We start from the raw sequence: 27,392 nt of genomic DNA on the forward strand, positions 1-27,392 counted from the left end.
AAGAGGTGTACGGCTTCATAAACGTGGCCAAAAAGGACTGCATAAATCATGTGCACAAGCGTAAGGGAGCTGTCTTACGTACCCTTGTAGAGAAAAAAAAAGCTCAAAGTGGCTCACTTGGTGGAAAGGGCAGACTTACGCAACAAAAGATCAAGAAGATCACCTCATACTATGGCTACTCGTTGAGATGCCACAGGAACGATGTTCCAGGTATGCAGAAGGCTGTTCTAGCAACTTTGAACCACATGTCTTCAACTGACGAGGCACCAAAGCATGACCTTTGCCCTGAAGGCCCTGAATCCTGGTGCAAATTTCAGAGAGATCTTGCGAAAAATGAGAAGCCACCACCACACAAGGACAGCCTGCTTGATTTCGCAACTGAGGCATTGGAGCCTCTGTTTAGGCGGCTGAGCGACAATGCACTCTTGGAAAGGTGCAGCGATGGGATCACCCAGAACCCAAGTGAGAGTCTGCACGCTATGATTTGGCAGCAGGCCCCTAAAACTCAGCATGCATGCTTGCGGAGCACTGAAAGGGCAGTTGCTGAAGCCATCAGCCGCTTCAACCAAGTCACAAACAAGAGCAACGTGGAAATTGCTGAGAAGATGGGCTACAGCGCTGGCAATAACTTGGTGCATCGCAGCCTTGAAAAGGACAAGGGCAGGCTGCAAAAATCGCGAAGAGAGCATCTCGACAGCAGTTCGATAAAGGAAAGACTTTCAAAGCGTCACAAGCCAGCAGGGGACTCTGCTTATAGCCCTGGTCTGCTGTAAACAGTCATGATGGCAAATAGTGAGAATTTTTGCTGAAATAAATATTCTTGATTTTAGACCTAAACATTGTGTAAATCGATTGTCTATCCAAGGACAACATTATTACACGATTGTTTTGTGTTCCTTTCACTTACAAGGCACTGGAAGGACCACAAAGTAAAAAAATAATAATTCTCATGCTGAGTCAATGACTATTTTGTAGTTCTAGAACAAGCTGTGAGCAGTATTCTGGGTGGGTACAGTGAAATTTAGCGTGGCCATTTATCCTATAATATAGAGCTACAGAATGATGTCATTAATATCGCTGTAGCTTCGTTTTAGAAAAAGTTAAAGTTGCTAGAAACTTCAAACGCGTTTTTCTCAGTTTGATGTTTTTGCACATTGCATTCGGCCTTACGGGGGTTTGTCCTATGTTAAACTTGAGTAATGGCGACAAAGTTGGTATCATTTTATTTGTCTGGACATGATCTAGGGGGTGATGCTATTTCATTTTTCTAGCATCACTTCAAAAATTACCATTGAAGATTTTAGTGAGAAAAATTTATTGCAATATAGTGACCATACGTGTTCGTCCGTTTTCTTGCTTATAAAATGCCTTCAAATGGATAAAAATAGCATTACCCCCTACAGCAAGTCTCCAGCATTGGGATTATGCATTCACTTTTTGGAGTTAGCAAGAATAAATCACCAAGAAGTCCCGTAAGAAGTATGTAAAAAATTAAGATTTAGACCTTCATATTTTCTAAACCACTTGAAATATCAAGAAACAAATTAGAGATTTGATATCAGCATGAAACACTAGCTTAAGTAGTGAAGTTTGGTTAAGATTGAGCAAAAAATTAAAAAAAAAATTAGCACCGAGAGTTGTTCCTTGAATGGAACAACTTTCGCTGATATGATTGGTTTCTTAATTAAATGCTTCAACCTACTTCACCATTAGGTAAACGGAACTCCTGTTAATTGGAACACGTTTTCAGGTCCCTTTAGGTTTCGTTTAATGAGAGTCTACTGCATTATCAGCAGCAGTTGCATCTGCCGCAGATGATATTTGCTACATGCACATTGCCAGCCTCTTCAACCATGCACGTGTGGCCTAACAAAGAGAATGATCCCTGTCTGCCTGGGCTCCGAGTTTAACCAGTCAGCTAGCGCATCAACCGCCGTTTTAAATACATCTTGTAAATAGTCGACAGAGCAAGCAACTTGTCATTGACGCAACAATGTAAATGCCCTGTCAAGGCCATGAACCTTCCTTTCAAGTACTCATATTTTTTTTTTTTGTGGCTAAGGATATCGGACTTTAATTTTTTTTCTGTGTATTGAGAAAGTGACATGACGATCAGATATATCTTATGTTAGGCAGTAATATGTAAGGAAGTTAGTATGTATTCCTAGTTTGCTTGCTTCCCATGCCTACTCAAACATATATGCTCAAAGGAAACTAAAGGCAAATTTTTAGTCGACATCGATTGTTGAAATGGTGCTCCAGAAACCTCATAGTACTACATGTGTACCAAGAAAATTCTTACTTAAATAAAATGCTGTTTTTTAGTGATACGCTTGGCATTAGTAAAGTTGACACTGGCCCAGATGCATGGCACTTAGCTACTTCAAGCACAGGAATTCTTTTTGCGGCACCCAGTAGAAAGTCACGCCTGTTTCTTTGCTGCAGCTCAAGCAGCATCAGGCAACCATTCGGCCATCATTCAACATCCCATGCATCGGGCATTTTGTTGAACTTTCCGTCACAGCGAATTTTGCTAGCATGCAAAGCATATATGCAGCAGTACGTGATACTAAAACTACCACAGATGTGAACGTGTTAGTGAAGCGCAGTTCAGCAAAAACGAATCTTTTGAACCACTCCTGTCGTTCTCCATGGTAATGCCAAGCAGTTATTTTTTCCGTGAATCAAATGGAAATGGGCAAACAGCATTTTATCGCATGTTGTAATGCTTGGAATGTTTTTCTTTTTTGCCTATTTTTTTCTTTTATTGCAACGGGTTTGATTACTGGTGATTCTAGGATATCTTTACTGGGTTGGCACCCACTACAGGTAAGTGAGTTGCTCCAGGGGGGCAGGGAGGCGAAGGACATATGCCTTGTGTTTTGACTATGCTTGTGCTTGGGGGAGGAGGGGGGGCAAACGGGGCGGAGCAAGCGAAAGTCCTGGGGGGCTCCATACCCCCACTGGTGACTCTCCTGAGCATTTCATACCTCAATTATTTTCTGGTGGTAGCGAAGACATTGCTGCTATTAGTGTACAACTTGCTTTGCTTATTTTACCAGGTTGAAAACTTTTGAAAAATATTTTATTAAGGTGATATATTACGTGATAGTTAGACTCGCTATTTCCTGAATGTTCAATGTGCTTTTTTTCCTTTCTTCTTGTGCAGGTTGTAGCTTCATCCAAAGTGTATGTATTTGATGTCCAAAAAATGAAGAAAGATCTGTTTGGCCATGGATTGAAGGAAATATTTGAGTCTGATGGCATAGAAAAGGTGAAGCCACTGCCTGCTAGCACCTTTTAAATATATTTGTTTGCCCAACACTGATTCGATAAGAAAAAATAATATTGTCACCCACTAGACAGAAGCAAGAAAAAATGCCAGGCCCCCCATAGAGTGCACAGCACTGTCACAGCAAAAGTTCAAACAGCAGCCCTTTTACAGTTTTCTTTAAGCATGCTTGGGGTAACTACCACAAGCACGCTTGCATGGTACCCACTACACCATAAATCATAATTTTTCTGTAGTAGGGAAGCTTCCACTATGCCATTATTTGTCATTCTTCGAAGAAGTGTGGTATCCGGTACACGTTTGTAAGGCATTATTTGCACTTTGTTGAAGCGGTGGCTGATGACGATAAAGAATTGCACCTGAGCATACCTGCCAACTATTCTGCATTTTTTGTAAATTTACAAGTTTCAGCCACTGCTACGATTTCAAAAATCTTGCCTCCAATTCTATAAAAATATTTTATTTACAATAAAAAAAAGTTGAAAAATCTATTAAAACAGCCTAGCCTTCACGATCAGTTTCGGTGCATGGTGAAAGTGAGTCACGGAGGCCACGAAAACGGTGTTATAGTGTTTTTTCTTTCTTCAACTCGATGTGCCTTGCTTCCTTTTGTTATTCTAGATTATCCATGGTTGCCGAAAACTCTCAGATTGCCTTCACCATCACTACCAAGTTGGCCTCAACAATGTGTTTGACACAATGGCAAGTCATCAGTACACCTTCTCCTCTGTTTAAATGATGATATGAGTCATCAGTGTTTAATTTGTAAGCAGCATAGTTGTGGTAAGCAGCATAGTTGTGAGAACTGGGGAAAAGGGGGGAGGGAGAGGAGCTAAGGATACCATCTTAAACTTTGTTTGAGATGGCATCTTCAGCCTATTCATTAGAATCCCAGCAAATGGAGCTCCTATTAGGCTCCATTTGGAGCTTAATAGCAGCTCCAGCAAATGTAGCTCCTACACATCTTACTGGTCCTTTCAGAGTCTACTGTATACAGTGAAAAGGGTATGTGGTGCTTGTTAATCAGTGCCACACTATAAGGTGTCATTGCGTAGGCATTGGAGTGACGATAGATGAGGTCTTGTGGAGTCTGATTTGGAGGTTTGCGGCCAGCGTCTTCATTCTCTTCTAACGTTTTTTATTTTGCGACTGCCTGAAACTTATCTACTTGTAGTGAAGGCAAATTAGAAGAAGGCTGCAGTGTTGATGTAAAAAAACAACGGCTTTGTTGTTTAAGGGCTCACACCACTCTACATGCTTGTTGCCACAAACTAAAGTGCTGTAGTCAAGTGCCTGTTGACGAGAGTACACGTCACGCTTTCATGAGTCCAGTGAATAACACATTCAACGGGCGAATGTCATTAGGTGTGGATATCATTCACTGTGCCCGCCTAGCAGCAATAAAAGTGACATAAAGGTCATTAGCAGCAAATGTATTACATGTGCCGTATGACAATGGTATTAGCTTAAATAGAGAAATGATCTTTTGTTTATTGTTTGTTGTTTTCCTGTGGGTTCTCAGCACAGATTATCTTCACCTTTTAGAAGTCACCCATGCATGACTTCAGCATTTTGCATTTTTGTGATCTTCTGCTTTTGGTTCTCTTGCACATTTCTGCATTTAACCAACGAAGGCTCTGAATCTTTTAATCATTGATTTGTAAAAAGTGGATTCTGATGACTCCGTTCTTCTTCCAGGTGGCTGACGTGATAATTTACATCAACAAGAAGCTGGAATCTGGTGATTTCCAATTTCCACCATATGTGCGTGACGTCCAGAGCTGCCTTAGGACCTTTCTGAACTTGACGGGCGATCAGCTGAAGTACACACGATCAAGGCAAAAAAACGAGGTATGTACATAGTATATAGTGTTCATTTAAAGATGCGAAGGTCTTGTAGAGCAAAATTTTGCATTAGGAAAGTGTAGGATGTCTAATTAGTAGAACAGTATCGGTGGCATTGCACTGGCACCAAAGTATGGGTGTAATGTTTTAAAGGGGCCCTGCAACACTTTTCCAGCAGGGTCAGAAAATGGTGCTTATCGGTAGTCGAGGTTCCTGAAGACACGTGAGCCAAACGTTAAAGTGCAGCACGTGGCATGGTACTTACAATTAATTTCCACAAATAATTTTCAACATCAGCTAGGTATTGCTTCCTCTGTTTTTGACAAAAGATACTCATTGCTCAAATGACAGGCCATAATCCCATTGGCTCATATGAATATCATGACCCTCATGGCTACCGCAGCTTGGGTTGCTAAATCGAGTGAGTGGGGAAGAGGCCGAAAATTGGAAAGACTAGTCAAAAAGCAGTCGACCTGACCTAAGGGCATCAAAAGTAGCTAAAAAAAAACACGCATCTTTAAAAAGAACTGCAAAGTTATCATTGAAATAACTAAATGGAAGAGACTTCTGGCCCACATCTAAGTAGGTACAGTGAAATCTTGATACAATGAATCTCAAGTGACGCCTGAAAATTATTCATTATTTTGACAAGTTGTAATTGTGAAATGAATAAAAATTCACTTAAAAATTGTAAATGCAAACACATGAGTCGCCTGCCTCTGCTGTGTATAAATTCACAACGGCTTTAAGCTCACGTGCATGCTTCGTCGTTGCACTGTGCATGATGTTCGAGTTTGATACGCAGTTTCAGAAGATCTTTTAGCACTGTGGAGGCTACAGAGCCAATAGGAAGGGCAATTAGCACTTACACATGTATTCATTTGCACCGTGTTGTTTGCTTACCGTCTTCATGGCGTCTGCTGGCTGAGTTGTCTATACACAATCATTGCAGTTACCGTAACATGGCTAGTTTTTTCACATAAATATACAGTACAACTGCAAAAAAAGAAAGTACACTGTGTCACCAACTTGCCTTTTAAAAAAAAATTTGATAACTTAGTGATGTAACGGTGCGGAGACTCACTCGACGTTTTACTTTTTTCCTTTAACTTTTTGTGCTATGTAAGTACAATGTCAGTACCTGCAATGCTTTCTGCTATGTAAATACCTAATGTGAGTACCTTGTGCTATCAAAGTACTAACTGCCGTGCGATTGGTTCCCTCTCGTTGCTTTTGCATATTTTGCCAGTGCCGTTGATTTGCAGAATACTAAGTCATGTATTTCTTTTTTGTTTGTGCACTTCTATTCAATACTTCGAGCATGTTCTGTGTTGTGTATTTATGCCCCACTCCTGCCTAAGGCCTCCATATGAGGCTGGCAGTATGTAATAAATAAATATAATTAATTAATTTCTGCGGGATACACACCTGTTAAGTCAGTGGCTTGGTTAAATAATAAAAAGGGGTATAATTGTTTGAATTTAGCAAAAACTGTACTAGAATTAGAACGCTCAACTCGTTATAAGGGAAACACGGGTGGTCGCTGTTTCTGTTTGACGCTTTTCGTGGCTCTCAAGTGACTGCTTCTCAATCCACACATTACTTTGCCTCTTGCGCTGCACGTTCCTTATCTCTCTGTTTTGTTTCTGCCAAAGGACTGTGCGAAGTTGCATGTTCGATATTTGGAGTTGCAGTGTTCTTAGTCTGGCGACGCAGCCTGAGCAGTGCCTCGGTACGCTTGGCTTAGCAGGTGCAGCTAAGCAAGCAGCATATTTTACTAATAAGGACAAAACATACCTGATGCTTTATCCCCCGAGTAAAATGAAACCAAGCGATGGCTGGCTTCATTAAATTATTGCTGCGAGTGCAGTAGGCATGCAGCAAGACAATCGAAGTGGGCAGTCGCTTTTGCATAAGTGCTGCCATTTTGATTTGTAACCGTAGTTACCGGGGGTAACTGACACAAATAATTAATTGCATATGAAATAAATGTGAAGAATAAACACACCACGTATCGATGTGGCATAATACACAGCAAATGCCAATTTTAGCCAACTCTTTCAATTTTAAGGCACTTGTATCTGGGGCTATGTTTTGCTGTGCAAGCATGTGGCTTTCTTACACCTCGTAGCTTTGGTAGTACTGAACAACAGTGGTGAAACAGAGTATAGTGAAGCATGTGCGAGTTATCATGGGCGACTTGATCCCGTAGTTCCCTCGCGTCGCATTTTTCACTGTTATGGCATTCCTTGTTCTGCTTTGAGAGCTCATCTTTAACGTTCAACCGCCAACCAGAAGGCTAGAAACCACTTTTAAATTTTGGAGGATGCACCCAGCACATCTTTATAGTAAAGGGACACCGAAGAGAAAAGCCATTTATCTTGTAATAGAAAACCACCATTTACAAATAAGAAAAGTGCCATTGTTTTTTATGAAACAAGGCTTTGTAAATGGCAAAATGTACAGAAAAGAAATAAATTACACCATCTCCCACTAATGGGAACCATGTGGGGATGCGAAGCAGTGCTGGTGTTCACTTGTGCTTCCATTTGTATGTTTCCGTGTGTGTTTCCTTTGTGTGTGCACTTGTGTACATGTTGTGTACCACATATGTTACTCCCCTCCCATTTGTATGTACTATCGTGTGTGTGCTGCCCCGCCGCGGTGGTCTAGTGGCTAAGGTACTCGGCTGCTGACCCGCAGGGCGCGGGTTCGAATCCCGGCTGCGGCGGCTGCATTTCCGATGGAGGCGGAAATGTTGTAGGCCCGTGTGCTCAGATTTGGGTGCACGTTAAAGAACCCCAAGTGGTCTAAATTTCCGGAGCCCTCCACTACGGCGTCTCTCATAATCATATAGTGGTTTTGGGACGTTAAACCCCACATATCAATCAATCAATCAACCGTGTGTGTGCTGCAAAATGAACACTCAGTGCCTCTGGGAGAGTGCAATGGAGCGAGCGTGCACTGCATTATATGCGAGCGCACAGCTGTGACAGAGATATAAATGGGAGAGGAGGAACAAGGTGGATGCAGTGCACCTCCATTCCCATTTGTGTGTACTACCATGTGTGTGCCGCAGAGTGAACACCCAGCGCTGCTAGAAGAGTGCGACAGAATGCACGCACGCACGCAGCATTATATACAAGGGCTCAGCTGTGGGGAAGAATACAAATAAAGCCGAGGCAGCGCTCTGCCACCTCCTCGTGGTCACACTAAGAGAGAGGGAGAGTTGGCGTATGCGCAGTGGGGTAGCGGATGGTTCCCGGCCCATATGGGTAGTTTCTCGTCTTGCCCGACCGGCAACCCAAACGAGAAGGCTCACCAGTTAGAGCGTGAACTAGCTATTCGTGGCAGTGAGTGGCCTTTTCGATCGGGGATGCATAGACTTCAAGGATCTATTGATTACGTTTCTGTACCAGATCACCACAGCTCATAAACTAGGACGCAGAGTTTTCTCTCTTCTGCATCCTAAATTGAATAAAGAACAAGCAATTACATTTCGGCAACTACAGATGCAAACGTACATCACACCGACCATACTGCACAGACTCGACCCAAATATCTAACCCCACTGCCCGCACTGGCATCGCAAATACTGTAATTTTAAACACATGCTCTGGTTGTGCCCCTTTAACTCGTGGTCAGAACTACCAGACCAAACCTTTCGGGAGTTTTCCACAGGCAGCACGAAACTTTATAACCAACTCCTGGCCGTCCAGTGGGCCCGGGACATCGCCGAGAGACTCCACCTCCCGCCACCATCCTGGGCGGAGCCACCTGGCAGAGCTAGCAGGGCCTCTGGTCCCGTCTAGTCTCCGTCGACTTTGGACAAATATAAATTCTCACTCACTCACTCATTCACTCACTCACGGTCAACGAGGGATGGACACAGCCCCGAGAAAAAGCTGCTTCGCATCTAAAGAAATAAAGTCATGCCTTGAGGCTCCTGTGCAGACTCACTAAAACGTATATTCTGACAGGGTTTCCTAAGGCCTACACAATAGTATATTGCTGAAAAATTGGGGTATATCCACAAAATGAATGGTGATAAGTGGGCCAAGCAGGGGGATCACTCGGTGTTACTGTAAGTCACCCATGACATTGACTACTCACACATGTAAATGAGTGACAAAGTGGTGTACAGTCATATAAAATGTTTATTGGTCATGACTGGCATGTTGTGTCGAGTTCCGAATTTTGTTTCGCCTTCATTATTACTGCCTTGTGTTATCGGACCTAGCCTTAACATGGCAAAGACAAGGTCAGAGCACGTTTCCCTGGTGGTTGTTTCAAGTCATACGAAATGTATCGAAAAGCGTATCGAGATGTCCAATACTGCACAAGCCAGTCTGTGGTCATTATTGTCATCGCCATCGTGGTCGTCATAGCATGTGGTGGGTACTTTGCACGTAGTGTGCATGATGGCAGAAAGAAAATGTGTGGTCCAGAACGTGCTTGTTCTTCATCAGCGTCTTTGTCATCGAGGGACTACAGCGACATTGCTCGACGCTAAGGAGCTTCGCCCATAAAATCAAATATATTGTTTTGTAAGAAACGCAAAGATGTAATAGAGCAACCTTCAGGAAATTTTATTCAGCCACTGTGGCAAAAGCACAAATAAAGAATGATATCCGTAGGGTCACACTGGCATACAGTTGCTGGGATTTCGGTGTGAAATACAGAAACGAACTATTGACCTCTAGTTTCTCTTCAGGTAATGAATGTATGTTAGTGAAATTACTAACAATAGCATTCTGAGATCAATTTTTTCATCAGAGTAAACTGATTTAGTGCGCCATTCGATAAAGCCATGACCACATGGTGCGGTATTACCCAAACTCAAATGACGATTAGGTCTGTTGTGTGAATCCAGTTTAGCCAGCATACACAGTTTCAGGCTTGCACATTTGTTATTTGCAATACTTCATGTTTGCCTGCATCCTTAGAACAGCGGTGTTGTTAAAACCAGAAACTAGTTTACATGCCTATTCTTTCTGTAAAATGCACACTGTGTTCAGGATCAAGCCTGCACCTGGGGACAGCGACCACTCTCCCTGCGCCAGATTGATGCGTTGGTGAAGGATGTTGTGTACCTTGGAGAGCTTGCACATGTGTGCCTCGAGCAAATGCTGCAAAAGTTCCGCGCGGGTGTAGAATTCTTTCTTGGCCTGGATCGAGACTGCAGTGAAGAGGAACTGCGATGCTTGCCCCCGGTATGTTATCTACAGGAAATCTCGTTAGAGCCTCTTGTCTGTCTACACATTTGCAGTTAGCTCAGTTATCGTGTTTGCTCTCACAATGATCCACCTCTGAATTGTGTCAGCAATTTTCTCAAGCAGCAAAATGATTGCACCTTGATCTTAAACATTGTGGCAATAGCAGTGATGACGCCACATTTGTCTTGTATTAGAAAGGGGGCCACCACGTCCTGTGCTTAGACTTCTTTTGTGCTGCTTTGGCACATATGGTAGTGACAATACTGTCATTAAAAGCTACTCAGTATGTGCCTGAGCATTATGCTAGTGAATATGTTACAGTCATTGTCTGTACAGCCACCACCTTGTAAGCACGGCCTTAACTAAACATGACCTGATAACCAAGGGCCATAAGTTTTTTGTGGTGTCTCCATGCTGCTTTGTAGGGTTCAATGATGCACAATCTTCAACTGCAGATTTATATTCTTTGTACACAGGATCACGTTTTGCCCATGGGCTTCAGAGATGCCCTCAAGCTTAGTGCCATGCGTGCGGCACCAAACAATACTTGCAGAAGCTATGATGAGAGCTGCTACAGAGAACATGGACATCTTGCCAGAAGGGGTGAGCGGGATGGCCTTCTTTTTCTTGTCTGTGTCGTATGCCACTGATGCATGTGTGTATAGGTGAGGCCAGTGCCTCCTCTATTTTTTCAGTGCCCGGGCAAAGAAGCGGATTTCAATGAGAAGGGGCCGTATACAGTCGCCGACCGATTTTTCGGACCTGGCGGGGACCGAAAAAAAGTACGAAAAATCGAACAGTCCGAAAAATTCGTTTTCACCGAAAATCTGAAGTTTATTGCATCAGGCAGGTTTAAAAAAGTCCTTGATGCTGCCTTGTCTCAAACTACGCTTGGAGGCAATCTGGTTTGCTTGTATTTGCGCCAAGGTGACATCGTCGCCGTAAACGCTCGACAAAATTGTCACTGCGTTGGCGATCTTCGCCGCCGACGGCTGCGGGCGGTCGTCGTTGTCGTCACCCATCCGGCGTCGACCGTCATCCGGCGACATCTAGCTGCGAACGTCCACTCTCTATTAGCTTGATTATGGCAGCTTTCTTCTCCATCGTCAGGGTCGTATACTTCCCACGCTTCTTCACACCACCTGGCTCCCGCGATGGCACAGATGGCGGAGCCATGGCACTGAGAACACAAAATTCGATGCCGCAGATAGCCGCTGCGAAGCACACAACGTCTCGACGCTACGCGACACAACACGTGCAGAATGGCGACTGAAAAAAGCTGCAACGACTATAAAAGAATCCTTCTTTCGCCTCCTCCCCGTGCGATGTGATGACGATAGTGCTGACCGAAGACGAAAAACGGCATCCATCACCGCGTCTTTTAAAAAGCGAACACGGCCTCCGAAACTTAAAATATGGCGTGCGCATTCCAATCTCGGAGGCAGGAAAGGCATCTGAAGACCAAGCTTAGCCAAGCCGACGGAAAATCCAACATGGCGGCGTTCACAATGGCTTGGGGCGTGGCACAAAACGAGCGATTTAGTCCGAAAAATCGAACTGTCAGGGGCAAATTCGCCCGAAAAATCGATCGAAACAATGCATTAGCTCTATGGGATCCCTGACGGTGCATTTATGAAGTCCGGAATATCCAACAAGTCCGAATTTTTGGAGTCCGGAAAATCGGTCGGCGACTGTATGCTAGTGCGACCTTTCGCCGCCAGGCGCCGCGACTGGAGTAGAGATGCCGCCGTGTCATCTCTCGTGCAAACAAGTGTTGTGGCTGTATTCTAGGCTGCTATATGGCTCGGTTTTCAGCTATATGACTCTGTTTTCAACATGCTTGGCACCACAACCGTCGAGAAGAAGGGGGCGAAGCAAGTTCGCGTGCTGACATCGGTCCACGGTAAAACTACAGTGACGGCGATGCTCTGTTATGCCCCTGACACACGGGCACCCAGAAGTCCTTTAGACAAGGGGACATCTTTCGGAAAGGCGTTCGGGCACAGTGACACAAGATAAAGGAGTAACTCCTTTCCGGCAAAGATCCTTTTCGCAAAAGCAGATCCCGCTTCTACTTTTCTGGCAGGAAGGGAGTACTCTCGCATACATTGTGCATAATTTATCAATAGAAGAAAACGTGCCGCAACACTGCGGTGCCCTGTCAGTATTTTTTTGCGCTGAGAAAATGTTTTCATTTTCAGCATCAATGCGATTTGTTCAAAAGTGAAGGTCTATAGTTTGTCCATACTCTCAAACGACTGCATTACGTCACTAGCGCGATCATGTTAGGGTTGGCAGCGGCAGTTGCTGTGTCGGGCTCACTCGAAAACACTGCTTAAAGTGGGCGTCGCCTAATAACGGCAATGTGTCTTCGAACCAGCGTTCGTTGCGCACATTGGCCCAACTTTCGCGGTTGATGGCTCGGGGGGACAGTGCGGAAGCACTGAAAATGAAGCTGTTCATGACGAGTCTTTGTTTGAGGCTCATCACTCTTGCCTTCGCAGCGTTTAGCTCATCTTCGATGTTGCCGAGGGCGACAAGAGTCGGGCCCACCTCAACTGTTGCTTTATCTCTGTCTCTGCGCTGAGACATCGCAGGACCACGATAAAACGCGGCACGCCGTCAGTGACCCAGCTGGACGCAGCCATGTAAACTGCACGACAAAAAACAAAAACAGCAAAACACCGACTGTTCATAGTTGCCAGACGAACTTAAGTTGCTGCTAAAAACGCAAAAAAGCGATAGAAAATTACAGGTATGCGCATTATAAGCCACCAGACAATAAAAAAAACGGTTTTATGCTCCGGCGTCGCTGAATGGGGATGTACATGCGCAGATTCTTTTTAATATTTCCAATCTTGCTGCTTCCACAAACCGCCATTTTTTCTGCAGCGTTCTTCTGAGGCACCGCCTAAAGCAGTAGTCCGGTGCCGTGTGTCATCAGCGCCACTACTTTCTGCAAATGGTCCCCTTAGGCGACAAAAGGGGTTTACTTCAAAGTACTTTACTTTTGCCCGTGTGTCACGGGTATTACACGTCAGATGGGCACAAGCTTCGCCCGTACCTCATATTTAAATGGAAGACGCTCCCGAAAGGAGTCTTTTTTTCGAGTGGTGTGATCGTGTGGGCCATCGAGAAAAATGGGTGCGCATTGCAATCGATGTCTTACTTTTTTTTTTTTTTTTGTCATGGAAATCGGGTGCGCGTTACAATCAATGGCGCGGTAGAATCGAGTAAATACGGTAGCCTTCGGATGCCTAGCATCGGGTGGAGTGACATTTTTTTCCAAATCTTGCACGGATGGTTTCGTTTGACACATTTGGTATTCACGCACAGGAACTTTCAGCAAAGATCCACAGCAGGTTAACTACGTGCCGTCGATATTTTGGCACCACAAAGGAGGAACTGAGGCATCAAGAAGGAATCACGAAAGCATAGGTATTTGGATGTGTAGTTTTTCATCAACACAACCATCATCTCTATCTACACAGCTACCATGAGCATACGGCGTTTACGCTAAAATGCATGGCCGCCGGACAATGTGCAGCCAACAGCCGCACAAAATCAGGCCAATGGTTACTCTGCAAAATACACGGACACAGCATTTGTTAATGACATTAACTATAGTGATGTTTGCACAATCAGCCAGTGGTTCTGTAGGCGACGACCTGCACCGGTGGGAGAAAATGATGTGTCAGTAATGCTACGTACTCAAGAAAAGGCCCCCCACTATTCTACTCATAGAACAGGTCTAAAATGTGTTGCTGGCAATTTCAAGTGTTCCTTCAAGCATTTCTTCCATAGTAGTTAACTTATCCATGCCTGGTCTGGTGCACAAGCGAGCAGAACAGGTAACTACGCATGATAAACACGGTGGCCGACTATGAGGGTAATGCGATCTCAGCCAGCCAGTTCAACAACGCAATGCAATACATAAATGCCAAACCAGCTCAACTTTGCTTAAAAGAAAAAGCACCGACAGGTTTCGTTTGCAAAGCTTTTTCAGCACTGCGTTCTCGTCGAGGTCATTCACGGATGAACGATTGAACGTTTTGCCATGCTGTCACTGCTGTACGCGTAGCTTTAGTAGCATAGGAAACCCCCTTGCACACGGTGAACATTGATACATACAAGTTACTGAATACCAACAATCTGAGACAGCGACAGAGCGTGCTACTACGAATGCAAGAACGGCTGAGTGCCCTCACAGAAGGAAACACGTAAAAATAAGCACATTAGTGGGTGGCCTGCCTCAATATGTAAGTGTAAATTAGTGGAAAGACGTGACAACCAAGGCCACGCCACTTATTATTCCGAAAAAGTAAAAACACTATTGTGATAGCACGTACAGTCGGTTGTTAGCAACTTCGAATGATAATATTGTTTGGTAATGACAGCACATGCTTCCCTTTCGTGGTCAGTCGTGGATGCCACCATGCTACCTGTGCTAGAAATTGCAGCATATGCTTAGGTTGCCATAAAAAAAGCGTGCAATACCTCTCCCCAAGGAGGGACTCAGCAGACGGGAGAGTTCTTGAATTGGAAGCCGGTGAAGATGGCGTGCATTCTATTTGCCTTCGCGAGTTTACACTTCACCTATTGCAAATTGGTTCTGCGAAATCCTGCAAGGTGCTGGCAATATTAAGGAAGCCCTGCCGTGGTGGTCTAGTGGCCATGGTACTTGGCTGCTGACCCGCAGATTGCGGGATTGAAACCCGGCTGTGGCGGCTGCATTTTATATGGTAGGTGAAAATGCAGTAGGCCCGTGTGCTCAAATTTGGGTGCACGTTAAAGAACCCCTGGTGGTCAATATTTCCGGAGCCCAATACGGCGGCTCTCATAGTCATATGGTGGTTTTGGGACATTAAACCTGAGGTTTAACGTCTTATATCAATCAATCAATCAATATTAAGGAAGGGAAGTTGTTGACTGCCCATTTGTAGCTCAAAGCCATGAGGCAAACCGTATAGATTTCCTTGCAACTTCTTGCTGCAAACAAGTGGTTGTCAGTTCCTCTTCGTTAATGTGCGTATATTGTTCATTCAAAACATTTGCTGTGATCGAAGTCATAGATAAAAAACCAAAGGAGGTTTTGCTCCTCCACAGGTTGGGCTGTAGTTGCTTGAATGTAATGTGACTGCAATAGATCCATCTCACTAGATGATCTGTGATGTGCGGGTTCCCGACAGCAGCGCTGACGCCATCTTAGTTGGAGTACTCGGAGGGCTGCTGGAGCGGCTGCTTGTTGTGTGTTTCAAGTATTTTGGTGTTTGGCACAAATTGTCGGCGAATAAGATGATTCAACGCTGTGTAAACCCTAGTCCAGACTTCCAGTGCATGTTACTGTATTTCAAGCTATACTGCATATCCTTGTGTTGAGGAAAAAAGAAAGCAGTCGACAATGTTTGCATGTGGCACGGTCATCTCGGCGTGTTGATGCGCTTGCGTCAACTCAGTGAATTCATATTAGTTATCAAAGAACAAGGCTTTATTCCCTGTAGTCATGTGAGCAAAAATTATCTTTGGTGAACCTCAGCACCCGAGCGATAGAAGGTACATTATGCAGTAGAAGTTACAATATGCAAAAAATAAGTTCCTCAGACACCGCTGTTCAAAGACGAGCGAAAAACAAAGTGATGGGTCAAAAAAAAAAACAAAAAAAACTTCCAAACAACATTTTTTATGTGCACTGTGTTGTCAATGCAGGTCTTTAATCACAGTGATGCGTTGAATGGGGATGATCATGAAATTGTCCGTGCGAAGCAGGCTATAAAAGCACGTCCATCAGACGGCGACTGGCCACGTGCCATTTCAAGAAGTTTACCGTCACAGAAATCATGTGAACAGCAGAATATTTTTATGCACAATAGATGAATCGGTCAGTAAGAGGCTACGGTGATGCACACATTGCAGTAGATGAGTTCACTTCGCGGCTGCCGACGATAGCGCGACACTAATATCATCACTAGGCCTACCGCTTTGAAACTGCAATGTGTTCACACTCGTATAAGAAGCTAAGCTTATCTACCGCTGTTGCCGATTTACGTCACGTCTATGATATCACATTTTGAAAGGAATGGGGCCATTCCGGCGGCATCGTTGGCTGAAATGCAGGCACAGCAGTTTTCGCTGGGCACTGCATGGCATGCAGCTGTGTATACGTAGAGCACGCACTTATAAGCATCACTTGTATTACAGTTCTCATTCAAGCAATACCTTCACAGTCTTCATCGCTTTTGGCAAGAAGTTCGTTTAGATGATCTCTGTGTTGCCCTGAAAACGCGTATCAAGTTTGCAGCCAATGATGGATATTGTCCAGCAAGGGATCGAGCACCAGGGTTGTACAGGTCCTTGAAATCCTTGAAAACCCTTGAATTTGAAAAATGCACATTCAAGGCAGTGCACTCTCATATCGACATTGTGACCTGCTGAATGTGGTACATCCGTGTGTGAACCTGTCAAACTCCCCATTTCTGAAGCAGTAATGCGGCGTGGGTGCACATGATCCTATTTTGCAGAAGTGCATGTGAAAAAACAGTTTTTTTAGAGAGGGTGAAGCAGTGAATGTGCTAGCAAGAAATTGGAATGTCACATGAAGAAGGCCAAGCAACCCCATACATGCAACACGCTGCTCAAGCATGAAGGACGCACGAAAAGAAAGCGGACAGGACGAGTGCTGATGAACGACCATCATAGCTCGACACTGGAAGCGTGCTGCTAAAACAAACCAAGAACGTTGCTAGAAAAGGACACTCATGTATCCACAGGATGAGCGTAAATTAACCACTGTCACAGGTGTTACTTCTTGGTTGTTTAAGAGCAACGTACTGCGAGTGTCAACTGTGCACAAGCCGGCACGCTTGATGGGGTGATGCCATCAAATTTCAAGGCTATAGCACGCACCTTGTGGGTTTAAAAATATATTTTAGGTTACTTCCCAAATGTATCTAAATGCTCATTCTCCTAATCGAGGCCCATAGCGAGCGCGTCCAACACTGACGTTACTCTACTGGAAGGGCAACAAAGGTTCTAGTGACGTCACACCAGATCTGTAGTCAGATGAGTGACTTACGTACTTCTGCCCCGTACATACCGGCAAAGCATCCTGGCTGCTGCAGGTTGTGGCTAGTTTGTTTTTCAGGTGCTTGCGTTGTACATGTGTGAGAGAGCTGACAATACTCAGCATGACGCGTGCAAAGTGATCATGTGACTAAGTTAGCTACACTGCTATGTACTTGCACAACTCGGTCCCCAAAAACGGGAACTTAAAATTGTCACCATATCAAAAAGGCGACAAACTCTATAGTAGCGAGAATCAATGAATCTTGGTACGTGTATCATACTTATTCGCGCTATAATTAAAGCTTGCAGTAAAGAACAGGCAAGCCACAAATATTGTGTAATGACCCCTTTAAGGCCTGACTACACATGCGCGTAGAAGCCCATCAGCACGTAACTTTCTGACATGGCATCGTGCCCACTACCTATGAAGAGGGTGCGAGAAGTTATCAAGACTACGCTTTTTTTTAATAATTGTGATATTCATATATTATAAGTGCAATGAAATTGGCCATTTTTGAAAATTTTAGAAGATTGAATTCCAACTTAGCATGCTGCTTTGAGTCCTTGAAAAAGTTGCAACAGGTCCTGGAAAGTCCTTGAATATCCTTGAATTTTCCCTTTGGAAACCTGTACGGACCCTGAGCACATGCTGCATGAAATTTTGCTGTCGCTGATCGGCCCATCAGTCATGCAGAAAGCTTGTTATGATGCATTATTGCTGTATTTCAAGCACTACTAAACTACCAGGCGTTCTTTAATACACACTGCACTCGCTAACGCTTTGAACTACATATCAGAAGAGTATAGTATTTGCCGTTCCATTGAACTTCATTAATGGTCGAGTGTGATATCTTTTGAGAACACATGAAATGTCCGATTCCTTATGCTCCAGGCTTCTTTTAAGCATCCCAGCATGCAGCACCTGAACCCAACCATCGCGATTCATGCATCCGAATACGGCTGCTAGAGCTTGTTGAGGCAGCTTGCCGATCAGTCGAACGTACCGAGTACTCCAAGTACCGGCACGCACTGTGGCAATGGTAGCGTTGTACAACTCACGGTTAGATTAGCCTATTGTAAAAGGAAAGGTGTCATTCTCTACATTCAAGAAAAAATAAAACAAATGAAGAAACCACAAACTTAATGTGATGCCTTGCAGTAGAAGAAAGCCAACCTTATTTATGATATCGTAGCCAGCAGTGTACTTTTTTTAGTGAGGTAACTAGACCTCGTCATCATCAGGAATTGAGTTTTAATACATTTCAATTCTCAAACTGCTATCTTAATGGGTGACGTCATTTTTGCTTTCATCAAGTTCACATCACTCATCATGTGATGTTCCCTATAGCTTTGTCACGTGTACAGCATGCACTTTGTTATCTGAGCGATAATGGGGTTAAGCTGCACCGCGTGCACTCTATGGTTACTGTATTCATGATTCAAGTTGAACACGATTTTTATTGCAGCTCTCCTTCAGGCTACAAGTTTGACAGTTGAGACCACATGTTGTGGGCACAGCTGCGCTAACAGCAAAATTTTGGGTGTGAAGTGAGGTCGAATATTAAAGCATGAGGGCAAGTGGAGTCGGATATTTTTTCAATAGCCGTCTAATATTTGTCAAATAATTTGTGAATGCTTCGAAGTCAAGTTACACAAAAGGAAAAGTTTCTGGGTATCTCTAAGCATGCTCTTATGAGCGCAACATGAAACCATTTTTTTTTGGCTAGGTCATGAAGCACTGTATGGGCATTGTTCCCCAGTTGTTTCATCAAAAATAAGAGATGTAGAAGTCGATTTGTGTTTATTTGCATGATTTGGTAGAGCCAATGTCGTGTCAACAACATTTTATGTGTGCAAAAAAAGACCTTATTTCCTCAATCTCTCTCCCCTCTTTCAGCTTTTGTGGTGTTTCCGCTGATGTGGAGGACAGGGCGCTCCCTTTGAGTCCAGATTTTCTAATCTGCTCTGTAGATGTCCATCTATAAGAACGCCATAAACTTCAGACTCTATAACTTTTCATCCCCTGTTTTTTTTTTTTTTTGGGGGGGGGGGGGGGGCTTTCTGTTCAAATTGCAGGTCTTAAACAGTATATTGCGGGCGTAGTAGAGATCTAAAGGCATCTTTGCTACAATGCTAGTGTGTCGTGGGGTGAAGCAGACTCAAAATCTAAAGGGGCCCCAGTCACTGTGCAGTGCAGTGATGTCGTTACGGATAAGCACAGGAAATGCACAAAAATGTGATAGCAGTAGGCGGCAAACGTGCCACTACAACTTGATCACTGACCATCCTTTGTGACGTATGATGTATGTATCTAAGCAGCTTGCCATCGTCACATGTGTGTGCAATCAGTAACGGAGTGAGCATCACAATCACTTTCATGACAAATGCGTGCACTTGGTACAGCAAGCGCCCCTATTCTGATGGCATCAGTTTCATTGCTAATGTGCTGCACCCCACTAGGAACACTCCGCTTTACACAGCAGCAAATTGTGCGAGTCGCTGGACATTCGGTGAGGGGCACGCACAGCGTTTATGTGCGCACACATATTGAGAAAGTCGGATGGATCGTACGCTGTTCTGCCAGTCTTTTTCTGTTCTGCGCCATGTTTTCCGAATGCTCCATGCGGGAGAGCCATATTCTACTTTATGGTTTGATGATATCATTGGCACTCGTCACGAGACACAAATTTGCAATTGGTGGGTGACATGCTGTTAAGCGCAGTTCGTGGCTGGTACTGAGTGTAGTCACAACAGCCTGGGCGCGCCTCAAAATGCCTGATAAGTCTAATGAAAGGCACTACAACAACTTCGGATGTTGTTGTGGCAATTTCACTGTTTCAGCAGTGTAACAAAAAATGCATGAAATAGTTTTTCTGACTGCCTAATTTTTCGTACGATTTCGTGGTCTCTAGGAATTTCCAAAATTTGAATGTTGGCTTTATTTACAATCTTCCAAAGGTTTGAATGTTTCAAATAGTCATATTTCAGTGCAAAGTGAATCAAATAGCAGTCACTATTAAAAACTATATGAAAATCATGATTTCGGGGTATTTTTCCGACCACTATTTTGTCTGAAAAGTGAGCCATTGGTCGCATTTGTCATCAACAGGAGCAAGCACTTGTTCTCTCTTCTGTTGTGCTAGATCTTTGTGCTACCGGTGTGCATATTTATACAGTTGAATTCCTCTAAAAGAGACACTGATGTGAGAGACAAACTGGTATAAGAGACACTAATGTGCCTACATCGAAACAGGTGGTGGTCAGAAAATGCATATGTGGTACCCTGCTTATTAGAGGCATCTCATATAAAAGACAATAATTTCTTTCTGGTGCATGCCTCTTATGAAGGAATTCAACTGTATACTATAGCAGGGAAAAAAAACTGCAATATTCGGGCCACCATCTTCTCTAAAAGAGCAGACAGATATGCATCGCGTGTCATGGTTGTGCAGTCATCTCTGAAACCTTTCTTTTGTAATATTTATGATTGGTTATAATTTTGATACTTTTCATGTTTTGCCTTTGAGTTGGATGGCAGCATATGTGAAGCTCCGTTGTATCACCATACACCACGGCCATAGTGTTAGATATGATAGACTCCAGGTATAACCGACTTTCCTCACGTCATTACTACGGTCTGTGTAGCAAGCATCGACTATGAAATTTTTTTACTCGATGCAAGAGTTGAAATCAGTGTTGCCCGATCCTATCGAGCTAACAAGCAAGTAATCATCACTAAAGAAGCCCAAATAAAGTGGAAATTCAATGAATTTTGACATTATTGAAAACACAATTTATTATGGTAAAACATGATGCTCAAGCACGAGAGAGAGTTGAAAAATCACTTTAATTAACTTCTAAAGGAGTTATATATGCAACCATAAACGAATGTACATATTTACTTAACATTGTCTCCGGGGTAGGCTTCGTCCAGCTGAATGTGCGTTTACCATTGTGGGCCCTTTGCGATGCACCACGCTCTGGGAACGAATGGCACAGCAGACGTGATTGGGCAAACCAAACATGTATACTTTTCTTAGCGGCATTTACAATTGAAGATATCGCCAGCTGAATGGAATACGTTACTAGTGACTTGTGAAAAAAACATACAATATTCTAATACACTCGATCGACATAACGAACAAACACAAGGTAACGCAAAGGCGGTGTTAATGTTCGACTAACCATGAGGGGTCCATGGGAGACAACTCGCAGCGCCTTCCCGATGGATCTACTGTGAGATGGATCTACTCTATCCCGATGGATCTACTGTGAGAGACATTCATTTGTGCTAGCTGTCGCACGCTAAAGAGAGTCCCAAACATTTTCTGTGCGGTTACCTAGCCTTGTCACTGGGCGGCACTGCTGCCATTACTGCGCTAATTATAATGATATAAATGGTGAACCCGCACGAGTCATGCGCCACCTACCACTCGGCACCTGTAAAACATAAATGTGGTATGTCCACAAGACATGTGTGCGCCACAAGGCGGAAATGACTACAGAGGATTATAGCATCCCCACACCATGCATAAATAATACTAACTTCTCTTCTTCTAACATACATATGTATGACCTAAATACTCAGCTGCACAAAGCCATTGGCAGACGCACTATTAGTGAACAAAAAACATGCTGTTAGCGACTCGGCAGAAAAAGAAGCCCTAATCCGCTTATTCTAAGCGGAGGCAACTCTGGTTGGAATGCCCAAGTTAGCACATTTGTCTCGTCTCACTCCGTGATTCGTGTAGGTTAGCTGCTGTTTGAGGCATGTTATCCTGCATGCATGCTACACTGTGTAAATGTTTGTACTTGCTTCTCTTTAGATAATGACAAACGCAACCACCACCATTACCGTGACAGCTTGAGACATGGCCGTGGATTTTCCTCGATGAATAATGACCGTGTGCACTCCAGGCAGCCGAGAGACTCGTATCGCCAAGAAGATTGCAATCAAAAACAGAATGACCACTACAATGTAAAGAAAGGAAAACGCACGGAGGACTCATTGCTTTACATGGCAATGCAGCCACAGACCAACGAAACGTCCACAGAATTGTCTGGTGAGTTCCTTTTCTTCAGCCCCACTTTTGCTCGGTGCACTACTGTACAACCCCTATAATGCATTTTTCCTGGGACTGCAAAAGGAATACACAGCTGGGAAACAAAACATGAACATGTAAGTAAATTCCAGAAATTGTGCTAGTACACAGCTCCACCTCAGAAGAATATATATATCAGTTTCTAGCTTGATTACGTTCTTGCTAGAAGTCTTCTGCATTTCGTTTGCACCTATGCTAAAATTAGACCCTGCTCCAGCACTTAGATGGTGTTGTGGCACTAAAATTGCCAAGCCAGTGCTTCCTGTACTTTTTTCAATGCCAGTTAGTACGCTCGATTTAACCGTTCACCACCCTCTCCTATCGTCCTTTCCTACTCTTCTTTTACAGCTCTTATTACACCTGCTAAAAGTTGGCAGGGGAGAGTACACGTTACGTGCTTCCTAACGGCAAAAAGTCAATGGAGGGTGTTTTTTTCCCCCTCAGTGGTGTTTTTATTCGAGGAATGGTGTCATGCGTTCCTCATGAATAGTGAATAAATAACGTTATCATGTATGGATGATTGTTTAGAAAAGTGTGGCATCATGGTTCAAAAACATGTTGAATAATCGCAACAGATGAAAAAATAATACGAGTACCGTTCAGCAAAGTAGCAAATTTTCATTCCTTGTGTTTCACGATGTAAGTGCTATTCTAAACACACTGACTTGATGCGTGGTAATGCTTAACAGCGAAAGGAGAAACTTCCGCATTAACTTTTTTTATGCGGGACCCGCCTCTGTGGTCTAGTGGCTAAGGTGCGCTGCTCCTGACCCGCAGGTTGGGGTATCGAATCCCACCGGTGGCGGCTGCATTTTTGATGGCGACGAAAATCTGTAGGCCTGTGTGCTTATTTGATTTGGGTGCACGTTAAAGAACCCCAGGTGCTCGAAATTTCTGTAGCTCTCCACCACGGCTTCGTTCATTCTCATATGGTGGTTTTGGGACGTTAAACCCCAACAATTATCATTATTCTTTTACTAGAATTTTCTCTTCTCTTTTTGCGGAAATGTCGTAGACCCGTGTGCTCAGATTTGTGTGCATGTTGAAGAACCCAAGGTGGTCAAAATTTCCGGAGCCCTCCACTATGACATCTCTCATCATATGGTGGTTTTGGAATGTTGAACCCCACATATCAATCAATCATTCTCTTCTCTTTCTTTATAGGTCTTCCTTTCTCTCTTCCTCTCTGTCTTTTTATCCTTGTTCTATCTTCCTCACCCTCATTTCCCATTCCCATCCGATTGCTCAACTATACTATAGAAGGTAATGCTACGCTCTTTTAGCACATGCTCATGTTGCAGAGAAATGAAAAGCCAATAATTTCCTTAACATCTCACTTCATTGGGATGGTCACTCAGCTAAAAGATGTATTTTAGCAAATAGAAAGTCAGCCTGAATGTTATTTGCATTGGTGAGGTGTTTATCTTCACCGCTGTTGTAGTGTGTCACTGGTAATGGCCGTTACCTAATGTATTCGCTCTATGAATGCAAATTCTTTACTGCTATGCATTCGTCGTTGAGTCCTGATACGAGCACAATGGACACATTAGTTTTCGATCTAATTAATTGTTGTAAACTGTCATGTTTTTGTTGAATAATTATGGTAAAGAAAAAATAAGTGGAAAGCGGAGTGTTTAGGATGCTCACCTTCGGATCGTGGATAGATGGTCTAGAATCTAGCGTTCTGAAATTTTTCTTCTCACATAGAATTTTTCTCTGTCACTTCTGTGTCTCTTTCTTTCGTTGTCTTTGTGCTCGTTCTCTCCCCATGACGCGCCGGACAAACCGGGGCACGTGTTCTTGGAGCGAAACAGAAGAAAACAAGGACAAAAAGAGCACGCTCAGGTTCATGATGATGGTCTTTTTTTTTTTTTTCTAAGACTGGCGGCAAACCTTGAGCATAACAGCTGCACTGTAGAAAATCAACCGTTTTTCTCACAAGTGGTCAATCAGCTTCTTTCCCTACCTGGTGCTAAAGTGACCCTGCGCTGCCACCTTAATGTGAAAGCCAGGATGCATCATAGTCACGTGATAGGCGAGTGATACATTTTGGCTCCCGATCGTTTGTCTATTCGCACTGTTGTGGATGATGAGCTTTGTGCGTGTGCTTATTGAATGCCGTGTAACGTTTACAAAAGGAACGCCGTTCCCGCTACCGTTTCCCAGTAAACGTAACGAGTTACCGTTACAGCTCCACCTATCGTAAATTGAATGGTGGCATGTTCTGTTCCTCTAAAGAGGAACTACTATTTTTGTACAACACTGCATCAAGGTCATCTATGCTAAGTGATTGTAAAACTAACTTTTATCTATGACCAGCCAGCAAGTCATCCAAATGAGGTGGCTACAGTAAATATACAGTAAAATACCACTTGAACGAAATGTTACTGGGCCCAGTGCTAACACATTTCAGTGTAATGATAATAGTGTAGAGGACATTTGAGTCGTATGACCTCATTGTGGGACACCATCCATTGCCTCTCACGACATATTGATCAGAAGTTGTCGGAAGGACAGGGCACAGACAGTGCTTCGTGTACTTGGGAAAAGTGAAGGCCTTTACTGCCCAGCAGCGTGTTGTGCTGGAGAAGGTTTATGAGAGAGAGCAGGTTTATGAGAAGGTTTATGCTGGAGAAGGTTGATTCACGACTACTGCAGTCACTAGTGTACAAATGCTGCAAAAGATACATTTTTCAGAACATTTTAAATTTTATTTATTTTTTATTTATTTTAGACATACTGCAGTCCGAAGACCAAGCAGGTGGGCAGGGATTAATTACATAGAAAGCATCAATCCGCATGGTAAATTGGTACACAATTCTGAAAACAGTCCAACAAGTGTAAAAAAAAAATAGCAGTACTAAGCAGAAATTCGCAACATTCAAATAAGCAGCATTCCAAATACAAGCGTTCGAATTTTATTTAAACAACCAATGTTTTCTTTAGCTCCTGATAAGTTGCAGCATAGCTACTTCATTGAATGTTCACTTAAACCAACTTTTTCCAGGTGTCCCTTGAGATGCAAAGGTGCGCATACAAGGGTTTTTTTTTTCCTTCACATTGCTAGCCAACTCAAACAAGTGACATAAACATAAAGGTAATTATGTATTGTAGTTATGACGTTAAGGTCTTGGATTATGACCAGCAAGCACACTGGTGTAGCGGAAATGTTGTAGCGGTGTAGTGGAGATAGCATGTTGCATCAGCAAGAAGTGCCTGCTGACTGTGGTCTCACTGTGTCTTTTGCAGATCTGGCAATGGACTCGGCTCAAAAGAGCAATGTGGGTGAATCCGAAAAGCTAAATGCCAGTTCCGAGCCTACTGAATCTACGCAAGAAGAGCCTGCCTCCTTGGCTCTCCAAGATCACTGCCCTGTAGCCAATGGAAACAAGGAAGACTCAAAGGCAGATAGAGAGGCTACGGACGAGCCACATTCGGACACCAGTTTCTGCAGCTTCGAGCGTAATGGCGTGGATGCTTTTCGGCAGATGCTGCCCCAGCACTTTAATGGCAACGGGCCTCCATGCAACATTCCTTCTGGCAACCATGATAGCGGGCACCAAGTTGAGGCTCTAACAGCTAAGCATACTAGTGATAACACCGTGCTAGCTTTGCCGGAGACACTAGTGGAGCATTGTTATGGAAGCGGCCACAGATTTGACACCATGCAGCATAAGTCGTTGGTCCAAGTGAGCAGCCAGTCTTCATCACCCCCTCATGTGGAACGCCAGGAGGGTGTGCTCACTGAAAGCAAGCCAGTTCCCGGGTGGAACCACAATTGCAGCCCCAATACGGAACCTGCTGTTGATAAGAAAAGAGCACCGAAGTCCCCAAGTTCATGGGCAAATCGGCCAGTGAATGAAAACAAAAAAGGCATCTCTTTTAGGCCGGTAGATATGAAAGTCGCGAAGTATCCTGGTTAAATTGAGGCCATCTTTCTAATGCACTGCACCTACTAGTCTGAAATTGATTTTGTAATCAACTGCATTGTTCTTTGTTTTACTACCATTGAGCCACAACAATGATTGTGTTAATTTTACAACTCTGATGAACAGTACTTTTACGGTATTAATTTTTTTTGCCTTGAGAAATCGTCCATCCTGAAATATTTTTATGTCATTGTACTGTGGCCTCATTCACCTAATTTAATAGTATAATCATGTCCATTTGTAATGACATTCATCATCATGCATTATGTCTGTATAGGAGTGGTCACACAGAATAATTTACTGAATGAAAATAAAAAATATTAGAAAAATTTGTTTTCCAGAGTGATTGGTAAGCTTGCCTTGTTTCTATTCCAATTCAATAATTGCAGTTTCCAGATGGCTTGAATGAAGGTGTTCTCCCCAGAGAACTTTGGTCGATGAGCCATCTTGTCAGCACAACGTAAATCCACAGGCAAGTAAGTCGTTCATTCGGCAATCCACACTTACAGGCTCTCCTGCATCCATAAGTTTCCAAAAAGTTTGTAATGCAATGCATGTTAACCATTCGTACAGGCCTGCGTACAGGCTAACATCTGTACGCAGGCGTGTTGGAGAGCTGAGACGTGGGTGAAACATTGGAAGTAGTAGCTCCACTATATGCTAAAATGTCCACTCTACATCAGATGTGAGTCGGTTTCACTCATAGATTTTGTCCTCCACAAGACAGCATTGTTTCATTAACATCAAGAAGTAAATGATTTAGCATAACGTGCAGGAACTTCAGGGGTGCCAAATTGTTTTTTATTTCTCAAGGTTGTGTTTTTTTCTCTTATGTACACTAAAGAAGGCTGGCTGCGAATTTAATGTTACTCCGATTTGCATTTGTAAATAAGCTGGCAGTTCTTCTCATTCACTGGTGAAGATTGCACCTCCGTCAGAACATGAA

At 43.5% G+C, this 27,392-nt stretch overlaps 1 protein-coding gene across 1 annotated transcript in view; it reads left to right on the forward strand.

The window, feature by feature from the left end:
• LOC119176058 (uncharacterized) overlaps positions 1-26,775 on the forward strand; it is a 37,263-nt gene extending 10,488 nt beyond the window's left edge. The window contains exons 7-13 of the mRNA XM_075876676.1: positions 3,170-3,274; positions 3,914-3,994; positions 4,991-5,143; positions 10,156-10,350; positions 10,830-10,956; positions 22,242-22,478; positions 25,767-26,775. Of these exons, the coding sequence (XP_075732791.1) occupies positions 3,170-3,274; positions 3,914-3,994; positions 4,991-5,143; positions 10,156-10,350; positions 10,830-10,956; positions 22,242-22,478; positions 25,767-26,440 (1,572 nt within the window). The 3' untranslated portion in view covers positions 26,441-26,775. The remainder of the gene's footprint in view (positions 1-3,169; positions 3,275-3,913; positions 3,995-4,990; positions 5,144-10,155; positions 10,351-10,829; positions 10,957-22,241; positions 22,479-25,766) is intronic.
• The last annotated feature ends 617 nt before the right edge of the window (positions 26,776-27,392 follow it).

Source organism: Rhipicephalus microplus, chromosome X (genome assembly GCF_043290135.1).
Source record: "Rhipicephalus microplus isolate Deutch F79 chromosome X, USDA_Rmic, whole genome shotgun sequence".
Taxonomy (NCBI): Eukaryota; Metazoa; Arthropoda; class Arachnida; order Ixodida; family Ixodidae; genus Rhipicephalus; species Rhipicephalus microplus.